General features: G+C 31.0%; 2 protein-coding genes across 2 annotated transcripts; one reads left to right on the forward strand and one right to left on the reverse strand.

Moving 5' to 3' along the window:
• The first annotated feature begins 771 nt into the window (after window positions 1–771).
• LOC107023724 (transmembrane protein 87B-like) lies at window positions 772–6,913 on the forward strand. Its single transcript, XM_015224506.2, has 5 exons — window positions 772–1,184; window positions 2,301–3,234; window positions 3,726–3,821; window positions 5,115–5,251; window positions 6,294–6,913. Exons 1-5 carry the CDS (start codon window positions 928–930, stop codon window positions 6,472–6,474), a joined length of 1,605 nt encoding a protein of 534 aa, XP_015079992.1. The 5' UTR covers window positions 772–927; the 3' UTR covers window positions 6,475–6,913.
• Window positions 6,914–7,791: 878 nt separating this feature from the next.
• LOC107023727 (two-component response regulator ARR17-like) lies at window positions 7,792–11,364 on the reverse strand. Its single transcript, XM_015224508.2, has 5 exons — window positions 10,880–11,364; window positions 8,513–8,592; window positions 8,351–8,428; window positions 8,191–8,261; window positions 7,792–8,116 (listed from the first exon to the last, which is right to left on the reverse strand). The coding sequence occupies exons 1-5, from the start codon at window positions 11,022–11,024 to the stop codon at window positions 8,020–8,022; spliced, it is 471 nt and encodes a 156-aa protein (XP_015079994.1). The 5' UTR covers window positions 11,025–11,364; the 3' UTR covers window positions 7,792–8,019.
• Between the last annotated feature and the right edge of the window lie 3,363 nt (window positions 11,365–14,727).

Consider the following 14,727-nt stretch of genomic DNA (forward strand, 5'->3'; position numbering starts at 1 on the left):
TTTGCCCTTTTTTCTATTTTAAAAATGACAGTTAATTAAAGAAATAATACCCTTAACTATATGAAAGTAATAAAAATGTACTTCATTTGTAATTTAGTACAAAAGTCATCAATATTATGGTTCAAAAATGTCTTATTGTTATTTAATAAGTCAAAAATATTTATTTTCCAAATAAATATATTACTTATTTTCCTTTTTAATACATTCTTTTTTCTAAGAATATTTTTTTTAAAAGAAAAGAGGATAAATATACCCCGACTATTATAAATGATACTAGATACCTTCCGTCGTCCTTTTAGGATATTGATGACCCTGTTGTACAAAAGTTATAACATATATGACCTTCACTTTAGCGAAAGACTAAATAAGAACACGTGACCCAATGAATTAATAAATTACTTTGTTTGGTTTTTTAGCTTGGTTTCAAATTTTAAAAAATAAAAATCGAAAAAACCGAATTACAAAAAAAATAAAATACACAAGCCATACACGCACGCGCGCACACACACATAATAGAAAAAAATATCAAATCAGATTTATTTTGAATAGAATTGAATTACACTTTTATAAATTAAAAGTTGAAAAAATCAAATCAAATTATAAAAAATCGAATAAAAAAACCAAATGCACATCCCTAATGACCTCCTAAGAAATCACTCGTAATGAAATGAAATGATTTTTTTAAACTGAATAGTGAATATTTAATTATATTAAGAGGATAAAACATGGTCCCTCAGACTTTAATAAGCAATTAGTAGCATACTTTAATTAGCTTTGAGAAAAACAAATACCCTTAACCGGTATTCAACTCTCACTTTCTTCTTCTTGGTCATCATCTATCTCTCTTCTTTGAATTCATTTTCACGCAAGAAACCCACTTTTTGACCTTCATCCTACAAATTATACATCCAGTGAGCCCATAGGAAGATGAGATACAGAAGGGGTAAATGTGATCTAATGTATGTAATTGAAGGACTACTCTTTCTGACCAGTTGGATAATGGTAGTAAATGGGTCGATCCATGAGTACAAAGATGAAGCTTTCATTCCTCGTTTCAATTCATTTTTCTTTCATGGTGGTAGTGAAGGTCTTTATGCTTCTAAGCTTCAAGATTCCCCTCTTCTCCTGTCTGATGACACTAATAACAATAACAATAAACCCATTAATGGCAAATCCTTTATCAGGTACCAAATTTTTCAGTACCCTTTTAATTTTACTGTTCTACATTTGATTTTAAAGATATTCTCATGTTTGATGAATTGTTTCTTAGCTATTTCAAGAAATTATTTTAGTCTTGTAAGTTGTAGATGTGGGTGTGATCTTAAATTAAAGACGGATAGGGAACAATGTGATTCTTATTTGTTTTGTCAAGATTTGAAAAGGGTATTGATAACATGGGTGATGGATTCTGAATGCGATTTTACAATGTGAAGGAGTTAGGTAGATGAATTTATTCTGCAGAATTATGTCCAATCAAATTTTTTTAGTGTGCTAGAAGAAGTAGAATGCAACAACTGTAACATACCCAGTGTATTCCACAAGTGGGGTTTGGGGAGGGCGGTGTGTAGAAGCCTTAAGCCTGCCTAGTGAAGGTAGAGAGATTGTTTTCAGTAGACCGTCAGTTCAAGTAAAACATATCAAAATCAAGAATGTAAAAGTAAATAGTGAAGCAAGTAATGCTGATAATAATGTAGATGAGAGCACTAGTAGCTAAATAGAGGCAAATGAAACAGCAGGAAGTAATAAAGAGAGTATGCAAAGAGTGAATACATAAAGTTATGTTTTTTAAGCATTTGGTGGGGGTAAATGTTCTCCATGGAGATTGTTTTCTTAAAGAAATATTTTACCTCGCTATCATTATAAGGTAGGGGTGAGGTTTGCGCACACACTACCCCACTGAGACCCTGCCTATGGGATTTTACTGGGTTTATTATTGTTGAAATCGATTTATGGATTAATTTCAGTTTTGGTTGCATACAAAGGTTGGTGAAACATTATTTTATACCAGGACAGTGTTTTGATGAAACATTTTATGATTAAAGATTGACAAAAAACTTCTTGGTGGAATAAGTCATATGGAATAGAAGTTCGGATATTTCTGAATAGAGAAAAATTTCAATGTGTTTTCTAGATATAAAATGTTTTGATGTTTGTCTTTGCATGACCAAGTTCTTTTTTATTTTATTTATCATTAGCTAATGCATTTTTTGGGTATTGATGGTGTGTGATTCATAAATAGAATCCAAATATGTGATAAATAATTTCAGCGACTCCATTGATGCCGTCCATAATGATTTCAGGTTTGAATCAATCATCTTTAGAAGAACAAAGGAGGCTGCAAATAAGCAAAATGAGATGCAGCAGAGTACTGGAATTGTTGAAGCCATAATACTGGAGGTCAAAGACAGGAACGAAATTGGGGGTTCCTATCTGAATTCTGATGCAATATGCTGCACCCCTGCTCTTGCCAAAGATGGATCCTGCAAGGTAGGAGAGGTTATAATTCATCAAGATCCTGAGAACCCTGGGTGGCCAAAACGGATTCAGACGTCCTTTGAGGGAAACAGTGAAGAAGCTAATATGGTATTCCATAATGTTCAGATCAACAAGACTGGAATGTATTATCTCTATTTTATGTTCTGCAATCCGGAACTCAAGGGCACATTAATTAGTGGTAGAACTGTTTGGAGAAACCCAGAAGGCTATCTACCTGGGAAGATGGCACCACTTATGACATTTTACGGTTTGATGTCTCTAGCATACCTCATTCTTGGTCTCTTGTGGTTTTTACGGTTTGTGCAACATTGGAAGGATATAATACAATTGCACTATCACATTACTGCCGTGATTGGTCTTGGAATGTGTGAAATGGCTCTTTGGTATTTTGAATATGCAAATTTTAATGCTACAGGAAGCAGGCCAATGGGAATCACCATATGGGCTGTTACCTTCAGTGCTATCAAGAAGACTGTCTCACGTCTACTTCTTCTAGTGGTATCGATGGGCTATGGTGTTGTAAGACCCACACTGGGAGGTATAACCTCAAAGGTACTTCTTTTGGGTGTGGTATACTTTCTAGCTTCTGAAGCCTTGGAACTGGTTGAACATTTGGGAAATATCAATGACTTCTCTGGAAAAGCGAGAATCTTTTTGGTGTTACCTGTTGCTTTATTAGATTCCTGCTTCATCGTATGGATATTTTCCTCATTGTCCAAAACATTAGAGAAGCTTCAGGTGATGACAACTTTCCTTCTCTTTATTCTAGCAGTCATAGACTGGTCAAAAAGTTCTAGTCACAAAAATAAGATGGTTGATCAGTTTTACACTCTTAAAAATAATAACATAAACAAAGGATGATTGATCATCTATGTACTGTAAGATTTTGTGCTTTCTCAATTTCTTCTTTGCTCAAAGGAAAAGATTGCATTTTCATCATAATCATACTCTTTTTCTCTTTTTTATTGTTTTGTGGAGGTAACTGATTCCTTTGAACTCTGGTTGGTAGACATGGAGAACTGCAACAATAGAACCAATAATAGTCCATCACACTCTTTTAACTCTTCTTAACATGTAGGAGAAGGTTTACATGATTGTCAACTGTTTTAAGTTGTTTTGTAATTTCTTTGACTGGAAAGTGTTATTGATCTTCTTCAATGTGGGAGGAAAACAACTCACACATCTTTGGATGTAACTGAAAGCTTCCTTTTTGCCCATATGGACCTCAGGTTCGGAGAAGCCTGGCAAAGCTTGAACTGTACCGAAAATTTACCAATTCTTTAGCCGTTTCAGTTCTTCTCTCTGTTGCTTGGATTGGCTATGAGGTATCTTTTGTGGTTCTATTTATTTTTCTTTCCACAGTATTATAAGTCTCCCTGTATCTGGAAGTTTCTCTAAGTACTTAGGGGGCGTTTGGTAGGATGTATTAAAAGAAATAATCCATGTATTAGATGTGGTATAATTTAATACTGTGTTTGGTAGGAATGTGAGCCTATGTATAACTAATCCATGGATTAGTTAATACATCCTACATGGTATTATGTGATGTATTGCTAATACCTTCCATTTGGAGGTATTAGCTCTAATACCATGGACTATTCTAGGTAAAGACAAAAATACCCCTCAAATCCTTTTAATATTTAATTTATTTTTTTGATTTTATATTTTATATTTTATATTTATACTAATAAAGTTATTTAAATAAATTAGCTTACAAATTTTATTATTTAGATATAATTTTTTGTTTCTAAAATATGAATTACTTAATCTATTTATTATTAATATAAAATATTATAATCCGACTAATATGTTAATGTTGATGTATGAATTTAAGAACAATTCATAAGTAAAATATTGTCTCTTAATGAAAGTTCATTAAACATTACACAAGTACTCTAAAACAAGAGTGTGTGTGTATATATACACACACACTCATCTCGAGTATAAAAATAGTTTAATTTATTTTTCTATATTTATTTTATATTTTTATTTTATTTTATTGATAAAGAGTTTTTTAAAATTATTGATACAAAACAAAGTTCAATAAATTTTCTCTATAATCATTATAGTTGTGTGACCTTTTGAGTTATTAACTCTAATTTATTAAGATGACAATTATTTACTCTCAAATAATTTAAGTGAGAAAATAGTGAACATGACAATAAAAATTTTATTCTCCTAACTAGTTAAAAATGTTATAAAAAAATAATATTCTCCGTTAATTATCTACTTTGACTCAATTACATGAAATACAAAATCTCATAATAACTCTAGGGTATAATTGGAAAGTTTTTTTAAAAAAAACATTTAAACCACACACAAAATTATATAAGAAACAATGAACCAAACACTTGATAAAAATAATCCTTGCATTACTAATCCCTGCATTACTAATCCCTGCATTGCTAATCCCTGCATTGCTAATCCCTGCATTACTAATCCCTGCATTATTCATTTTTGTACAAACGACCCCTTAATGTACTATGCAACAATGCATGTCATATCTTGTGCTGTTGATGATTTCCGCCAAAAGTTTCACTCTGCATCTCTTCATGTTATATCACTGTGTTTGAGTTTTCTTGATTTCTCTAGGAAAGCTAATTTCCTTGTTTATTCAGCTGTACTTTAATGCAAGTGATCCATTGAGTGAGTTGTGGCGAAGAGCCTGGATTATACCTGCTTTCTGGACCTTACTAGCATACTTGATTTTATGGGTAATATGCATTCTCTGGGCTCCTTCGAATAACCCAACCAGGTGAACATCCTTACCCCCTTCCTTTTATTTTCAATATAATTAGTATTGCTGCTATTGTTACTGTCTGATGATTACTGTAAAGAAATGAGAATTAAAACCTACTTCCAGTCATAGAAAGATCTAAACGTGCATTAGTGATGGCTACTGAGTACCATTTATAAAGGGAAAGGAGGGTACCTATTCATCATTAACTGTGATTTGATGCTGCAAAGTGAGTCTTTGGGCTACAGGGGAAGATGGTATGCACTATTCATTATCAATGACTGTAAGAGATCTATATTGAGGATTGGAAAACAAGTACTCAAGAGTGAAAAAAATTGTTGGGCTTCAACGTGTGGAGTTGCGCGGAAATATAGGATCCGTTCAGAATCATTTTTGGCATTTCTACTTGTCTGTACAAATAGTTTGTGCAGAATTTGTTTTTTTACAAGTATAACAATATGAGTTGAAAGATATTAGTGATTCTTTTGATGTTTATTTCCTAAATTGACAAGTCATATCAAAATGGATGAGCATTTTGGTTGTTCCCATCTTTTGATTTCATGGGCAAAAAAAGAGCCTTATATCTTTATAACAGAAAAACAGTTTGATATAGTTGGAAATTAATGCACGAACAGATGGTCATACGAATTTATTAGCATAAAATTCTTCCAAGAAGGTTTATGGCTGCAACATCCTTTGCATGAGTAAAGCTCTAAATCTTTTTCATCAAGCCAGTACGAGTAATTATGAATTCTATGTGTAAATAATGATATCTGAAGCTCCGACATAGTTCTTGTGCCTTTCCAACTGTTCTAAGATTAAGTAAAGCCTATAGAAAACCTGTATTGTTTGTCCAATGTATTTAGGGTTGGGTTTTTATGAGTTTGGATAGGTTTGTAAAAATTAGTTCTCTGCTGGTGACAGTGTTTGTACTTTGCGAGAGAAAAGGAAAGTTGGAACTTAGAAAATCTGTATATTCCAGATTTTGGTTTTATATGCTGTCATTCTCTCAATGTTGTAAAATAGTCTCTAAATTTGTCATCTCTTTGCTACTTCACAGATACGCATACTCAGGGGAGGCTCTTGATGACGAGGAGGAGGGTCTGTCCCTCACCAGCAGTACTGTTATAGTGGGAGGAGATCTGTCTAAACTGGATAGGAAGGAGAGGAAGGCATCTATTACAGCAGATCATGTGTTTGGTCTTGGAGAAGTTGTCCTTGAGGAGGACAAAAGAGCGTGATGATATTTATTTTCGGTTGTTCTTATAACCTCCCATTAACGCATGGACACAAGAAGTTTGCCCAGATACTATTTATACCTCCTTTTTTTTTTCTCTCTATTTTTCATAGAAAATCAGACTGAAATTGGTGGTGGACTGGTTGGAGATAAGGAAGTTGGATGGAGAAATGAAACAATGTTGCATGGAAGATTGGCATCTTTCTGGAGCTTCTCTTGTTGACGAATAGCCGGAGAAGTGAGCTTGGTGGTGAAGTCTAGTTCTTAGGGGCAATCACAATTGTAGGCTGTGTAATTGAAACTTCAAACATATTGGAAGTGGATTGGGGTTCATGAGGATACAAAAAGATCCTTGTGGTGGTCTCATGTGATAACCAAATACATCAAATTCAAAATATGAATGCTTACTTATTATATATGCTATAATACTTTTCCATTATCAATACTTCTTTTTTTTCCTTCCCCTTTTAGGCTGGATATACTCTTTCTTCACTTGTTGGCCTTTGAAAATACTTTTGTTTATAACCAAAAAAAGTGAATGCAAGATATGCATCTGGCATATTGAGTAAAAAATAGAATAAATTACCTAAAATATAATGTACATCATATTTTAAAGGGCTTTTTTCGAAAAGATAATTTGCTATTTAGATTTGTAGAAGGAAAGAGCAATTCGTTAAGTTAGAAGGTTAGTTGATTTCCAGGAAGCAGGATGGAATTTATTATTTCGATTGAGAAATGAGGGTTTTTTTCAGGTTTTAATTACCAGTGTCAACTCTATCCACCACTTAGGTTTTTTTAATGTTATAGCTTTTCCTTTGTAGATTCAATTCAAGGTTGCAATCAATAAACAATTAGACAAAAGAAATAAGGTTCATTTCACAACTCACAAAGGTATATATGTGTATTCTTTGCTTGATTTCTTGATTTGAGTTTCATTTTGATACTAAAGATTCCATCTTTTTCATCAAGACTCAGAAGTGGGTGTTTTCTGATTTGTTCATTGAATAATGGTTAATTATTTGTTTTGCTTTTGTCAGTAGTATAAAGAAGGAGATGGGTCATCACCACCACCACCATGAAGGTGCCAATCCATAGGATGATCCCTTATAGTCTTCTCTATGTTTACAAGGTGCATGCATCTTTATGGCCTCTTACCCTTTTCTGCACTGTTTGGGATGGGATGAACATAGACATCATCACCACAGCCATTTCTGATTGTCTCCATACTCTAGCAACACAAAATATATGAAAAAGGTAGTGGTAAAGAAATCTTTACACTGATAAGTATATATAACCTAAGTATAGTTTAGAGGATAATAAAAAGTCATATACTAGGCTATCATCATACAATGAATTAGTCCTTAACAAAGTTAGCTCCACAAGAAGGGAATTTGAATTCTGCATAACTGAAAATATGATGCCTTCATGAAAGCAGGGATTTGATCTAAATCTCAAAAGATAAATCGACATTAAACATTTAACTTCACGAGTCATCATTAGACTGATCGACTCTCATAATAATAATAACTCAATACATATTAATATCTCTCTATCCTCGGCATTGCATTATTTGGCATCTTAGCCTTTCGACATCAGAGTGTTTCAGAGGCTTCAGCATAAATATTTGAGCTCCTTCTTCCATGCATCTGTCAATAGTACACAAATCTTTGTTCAAATATCATAGGACAAAATAATGGAAGTAGAAAGAGTTGATGATTACTGATGAATTCGAGTTGGGATATTCTCAGATGACATTATCACAACTGGTACATCCTTCATCATTGACGATTCCTGTTTGCAATGCATTGAATTGAAGCAACATATTGAGTTCAAATTCTTAAGGAATAACTAAATCAAAACATCCACAAAACTGTTAGTACCTTGATTTTCTTGAGCAGTTCATAACCAGTCATTCCTGGCATACAATAATCTGTTATTATCATATTAACCTTTGAGCCCTGCACAACAAATTAAAAGTATATTCAGAAAATCAAAGCAAATTTCGTTTTCATCTTTACGAGTTTAAGTGAATAGAGACTCACATTGCTATTTTTAGAGCTATCTTGATGAGCTGCCAAACCCAAATACTCTAAAGCCCTCAGACCATCTTCTGCAGTAGTTACTGAACAAAACATGCAAATCAATGAAATAGATCCATCTTTCACTTATACTTTAATACTTGTGTTAAGGGGGAACCAATTAGGGTCGAGGGCTTTCATTCGAAGGGTTTTTAAAAAAAAATTGTATTCATCTAATTCATATTTTAAACCTCTGAATAAAAATTCTGACTCCGTCACTGATTGATTACACATTTTATGTTAACACAAATAAACATACATACGCATGGTCATTATATATAGCTAACAATTCATATTTTGAACCTCTTAATGAAAATTCTGGTATGTTAACACAATAAGAATACATACACATGGTCATTATAGCTAAAACAGAATATGTTGATATAATATAATAATAATATAAATAATTATGTTATCCAGGCATGTGAATTGCCTATTTTTGGATAAGGAAAATAATTGAGTGATGCACGTTATGAAATACAATGACTAATAAGTCTACAACTATTAAGATTCTCAAAGATTTTACAGCAAAAGAAAAGTAGTGTGATTACGTAGACACAGCTGTTGCCAAATCCAAAAGGTTTGACTTAAAGGATTTGGTACAAGTAAATATCGATTTAGTTAATTTACTGTACCAAATTGATATTTACTTTATATTTATATTTAACTAGAGATTTTGTGTCCGAACTTATATAGACTATAAAGACGCTTTTTACTCTCAAATGTGAAACTTTCTTCAATGTGAAATGTACATAAATTCTTTTTTTCTGTTTTGTCGGAGAGGTATCTTCGCCAGAAAATTATTTTTATATTATTACTATAATAAAATAACTTTTAGCGGTAATAAATAGACACATTAATAAAGAGAGCTATCAACTATAGTCTTTACCAGCATTAGTTAAGTGTCATTAGATCCAATGTCACTAAATCCTTTAAGGACATATACAAAGAGTGTTAATTGTCGCTAAAAATACATATTGAGCAGCAATTGTTAATTGTCTAAAGCTCATTTTTTACGTAGTATATTTAAATATGGTGAAAATATTTTTTTTTTTATTACATGAACTATTGAATCCATTTGTGAGCAGATTTTTGTTTAGTGAAAAGAAAGTGCAAAACTTAATGGATCAAGTGTTAATCATCATGTTAAAAACTATAGGCGAATGTGTAATTTTATTTCTTAACTAAGTTTACTAAGTAAACATTATATTCGATCATGACTTCGATCAAGGCCACCAGTCATTCATGGGTCTTGCCATGGGCAGATTTTTGGCATTATTCAACACTTACAAGTTCAAAAAATTGAAGTGTAGTATTTTACTTATGTTTTATGATTCCTTGCATAAATTTGTGGTTTTAGTGCACATTACATTGGTATCAAGCTTAAAATATCTACAGGATCGACGAAATAACATTGGGGACCTAAAGAGAAATTTAAGAAAAGGCCTAATGTATTATTTTTTCATCATATATATTTTTATTTAAAATTTACTTTTCTAACTATTTTAGATGTGAAGTCATTTGGTACTGTTTTATAATCAATTTTGTTGAATAATTTCTTTTCAAATGATAGCATAGCAAATTCATTCAATCTCTCAATTTTAATTTTGAAAAAACTTCTTTCGGTTGAGGAAACGGTTATATGAACTGTTAACATTATTCTATAAGCAATATGTGTATTTGGAAAAAAGAATCAATTCTTTTTATAAGCAATATGTGTATTTGGAAAAAAGAATCAATTCTTTTTATTTGATTGAGTATTTTCATTAAATCATTATCTTCTACTTGTATTAATTTCCTTAACACTTTTAATTCAGAAAGTAAATTTAAACTATCAAATCAGGATAACTATTGCGTGCTAAAGAAAGTTCAAGGTTAAGACAATATCTTTTAAATTCTCATTATCTTGTGATCTCAAACATTTTACCACTAAATAAGAAATCAAAAATATTCCATATGCTTCAATTGGTTCAAATCTATTTTGAAGTGAAAAAATTGTTTGATCTACTCTACATATATAAATAATCAACTCTAAAAGATTCTTCAAGAAACTTTGTGATTTTGTTATCCATATTTTCATCAAATTGTTTCTTACGAAATTCAAAATTTATTTTCATTTCGTATGCAATTTCCTCTGTAGAATCATAACACCCTTAGTACAATTTTTTACAAAATAACATATGTAAGTAACTATTTTTAAAAAAATGAGACCCCAAAATATATGAGCCCCAAGCGATGGCTTTAGTCGCCTCGGGTTAAAAGATGGCTTTTAAGATGCACCACATTATTGTGAATAAATAAAACAAATAGAAGATTGAATAGTGTGATTACCTTTGCAAGACGATTTCTTGAGTAATATTTCAACAAGTTTACGATCAACAAGATTGTCATCAACAGCTAGGACATGAGGCTCCTCACTTGCAACAACTTCCCCCATTCCCTTTGAAATCGATGATGAATTAGCAAACATCTCCATTTCTTTCGCTATAATTTAATTCGGAGAAATTTCACTTTCACTTTCACAAAATATATATTGGGAGAAAGAAGCAAAAAGAGTTCAAAATAAAAGTAATGTGATTGGTGTGTGTATATATATATACTAATTAAAAAGGTGTGATTTGAAGAAGGGAAAGATGGTGAGAATTTTCTTGGGAAAATGATGAAAATAAATAAAATCAAAGAAAGGGATTGTCACAGATATTTGGTGATCTTCATATTTGATTTTCACTAAAACAATATCACTATGTTGATTCCTCCATCCAGCTCATTCCTTTTTTATACATATATTTTAGAGGGAGGTGGCACAGGACAATATTTTAGCCTTACGTACACTTTTGTTTGGATTGTTATCACGAATTGTTTTATAATATATCGTATTGTATTATACGTCCCTACCTTCATATCCATATTCATACCAGAAAACTTATGTTGTATATTATCGATCGTATTGTATTGTTTTAGTAAATACACTATTTGAATAGATTATTGCATCATTTTTACATAATGTCATACATTCATGATTCAAATAATAAATTTACAAAAAAAGTAGAGCAAGCAATAAAGCTACGATGAAAATTAGGTAGGATAAAATATGAAATATAATTATTAAAAAAAATAAGTAAAGACAAAACGAGAAGAAAATATTAACTTAATGACACAATCACACTAGACTAGTCGTTAAGTAAAATAATTCTTTTCTTAGTTACCTAATGATAAATCTAAATAATACAATTAAATAAAATTTAAGTTACAATTAAAGTAAACATCATATTAACAACTACCCAAACTTACTTTTAACTTGTATATACACATTAATAGGGTAAAAATATTAGTCAATTAAAAGATAAGTCTAGTCTAGTTAATAAATAAGACGGCGGACAACTTGCTAAAACAGTGAAATTATTCTAATAATGTAAAAATCATAATTACATTATCAATGAATATAACCTAAAAATTACTTAATTTGTTAAAAAGAAAAGAAAAAAAAAGTAGCAAGTCACACTATTTCAATAAAATGGCGGAATATGATGCAGAATATCTGGTGCAAAAATTAAAAATAAAAAATGATTTTGGAAATAAATGATAGCGTATCCAGCAAAATCGTTATAATTAATGGGGACCAAATCTGCTTAAAATTTGCTACAATTAATTTTTACCAACAGAGGTGTGTTGTGTCAAGAACTCATAATTACGAAGCATGCAATCAATGCTGATTTATATTACCCCTTAATTTCATCGTTCAATTAAGTTGCATTCATTGTGGCCGCCTACAGTACTTTTCCAATAAATTGTTGAAACTTTTTTCATAGTTTTAAGTTCAAAAGAATTATTGGAACGTTTTTCATGTTTTATCATTTATTTAATGAGATACTATTTTAAATTGAATCCTGAGCTTAAAGGGTAAAAAATATTGAGAAAAATTTTAAAAGGGTAAATGAAAAAAACTTTTAAATCAAAACGGTAAAATCGCTGATGATGTAGCGATTTAGGTGGTGCCGTAACTGTAGCGATTTGTAAAATTTAATTTTTTTTTATTTTTTTAGACAAATTGTCGCTGTCAAGGCAGCGATTTGGTAAATGATTTTTAAAAAAAATTATAAATCGCTGCCTATGCAGCGATTTTACTTTAAAAAATTTTTTATTATTTTTGGAAGTAAATCGCTGCCTTGGCAGCGACTTTACTTTATTTTTTTAATTTTTTTTTAAAATTTTGAAGTAAATCGCTGCCATGGAAGCGATTTCACTTAATTTTATTTTTTTAAAATTTTGAAGTAAATTAACACGTCAAATTTGTATAAAAAAAATTCACATGCATGTTAATATTTATGTCTGGATGTGAAATGTGAATTTGGAAGTTTGACAATGTGAATTTTTTGGCTAATTATAATTTATTTACGACAAAAAATTAAATAGGTGAAATCGCTGCCCAAGGCAGCGGTTTACTTCAAAAAACTTTTTTTTTAAAAAAAATTAAGTAAAATCGCTGCTAAGGCAGCTATTTACTTCAAAATTAAAAAAAAACAATAAGTAAAATCGCTGCACATGCAACGATATACAAATTCTTAAAAAAATCATTTACAAATCGCTAAAAAAAAAAATTTTACAAACTGCAGCGATTTTCCTTAACGCCACCCACCTAGATCGCTACATCAACAGTGATTTTACCATTTTAATTTACATTTTTTTTCATATTACCCTTTTGAAATTTTTGTCAATATCCTATTAGGCTTGGGACTCATTTTAAATTTTCATTTGAAAATAATCAAAAGAATAACAGTAGACAATAATCTTTAAATATTTTTAAAAAAAATATTTCACATCCCAACAATTATATCACTAATATAGATCGGAGAGAATATTTAAATTGTGATTTGACTCCTCTCAATAGTTTGTGCTATTTTTTTGTGGCAGTTCGATATTGGAATTTCTTTGTTTCTATATTTTCGCAATATGAGTGTGTAACTTGTTATAATTGATCCTATTGATAGCTAGTACAGAGAACGAGTCTATCATCTTGATAGAGATATTCGAATATTTGGAAAATAGATTTAAGAAATTTTAAACTATGATTCATACTTAATATTCAGAAGGGTGCCTAGGAATCCATTTTAAGCCTTCCTAAGCATGTGCTTGAGAGATAGTTATCCATACACTGATAAGGGAAGTATGAATTCTCGAGAAGAGAAGAATTGTGGTGATCTCTTCCGAACCGCTCAAATCCCACAAGTGAATCAAAAATTGAATCTACATTGAATCTCACACGAATCTCCCCACCTATCCTCCTGAGAAGGGATATGGTTTCAAGTCCCGCCTCGAACACACTTAAATAAGTGACATGTTCTTTTGAAAACCTTTTAGGTTCAAATTATATCACACTAACAAGTATAAAAGTTCATTTATACAACAAATATAAAGAAGCCCATTTTTTGATACATAATGAAACAACTACAGGCACCAACTAAAGATTAAAATTATTGTCTTATTTTTTTTTTGGTTGAAACCAAATCCGAATTAAGTCAAATGCACGCTGTTCTCATAGGCTTAAACTTGAAGAGATTTTACTAAATAACTATAAACAATGTTTATGCTTATTAAAAATTCATTTGGGTAATTGGAAGAGTGGATTTTCAATTTAATTGGGAAGAAATCATATCTTGATTAAAGATAATAATATACCGTAACAAAAAGATCCCATATTTTCCTTAGTATTATCACATTTCTGAATTTTTCTTGAAATAAAATAAGAGAAATATAGTATATTTACTCCTAAATCAAAATGGATCTCCCTTCTCCAAGTGGTGTAGTTGTTAATTAATAGATCCGATTGGATATTTTTTATAAATAAGATGCAATTTGGGCTAAATGAATCTTGGAAACCAAATTTTGTGATACGGCAGATAATATTGTACGGAATTTGAGAAACTTCCAATATCTTTCTACACTACACTAGTGTATGTAGGTCCAAAAACACCCAAGTTTGTGCCAACATATCAAATCATTTTAAAGGATATTACTTGACATATGATTAATTGCATTTCACATAATTTAACAAAAACCCCACCATACAGGATATGTATGCTCTGTCATTCAGACATGACCAGATCCATCAACAAATCTAGGTCCAATAGTTACATCTGCGAGCTAACCATCGACAGATGGACATTTTTTATTGCACTCTT

Source organism: Solanum pennellii, chromosome 6, assembly GCF_001406875.1.
Source record: "Solanum pennellii chromosome 6, SPENNV200".
In the NCBI taxonomy this organism is placed as follows: Eukaryota; Viridiplantae; Streptophyta; class Magnoliopsida; order Solanales; family Solanaceae; genus Solanum; species Solanum pennellii.

Bases quoted from the DNA above. Each gene is read 5' to 3' on its own strand.
- LOC107023724 (XM_015224506.2), top strand. From the start codon at position 928: ATGAGATACAGAAGGGGTAAATGTGATCTAATGTATGTAATTGAAGGA. The intron at 3,822-5,114 runs GTATCTTTTGTG...TTGTTTATTCAG, and splicing joins TTGCTTGGATTGGCTATGAG to CTGTACTTTAATGCAAGTGA. The intron at 5,252-6,293 runs GTGAACATCCTT...GCTACTTCACAG, and splicing joins CCTTCGAATAACCCAACCAG to ATACGCATACTCAGGGGAGG.
- LOC107023727 (XM_015224508.2), bottom strand. From the start codon at position 11,024: ATGGAGATGTTTGCTAATTCATCATCGATTTCAAAGGGAATGGGGGAA. The intron at 8,593-10,879 runs GTAATCACACTA...TGTTTTGTTCAG, and splicing joins CAAGAAATCGTCTTGCAAAG to TAACTACTGCAGAAGATGGT. The intron at 8,429-8,512 runs GTGAGTCTCTAT...TTTGTTGTGCAG, and splicing joins ATAGCTCTAAAAATAGCAAT to GGCTCAAAGGTTAATATGAT.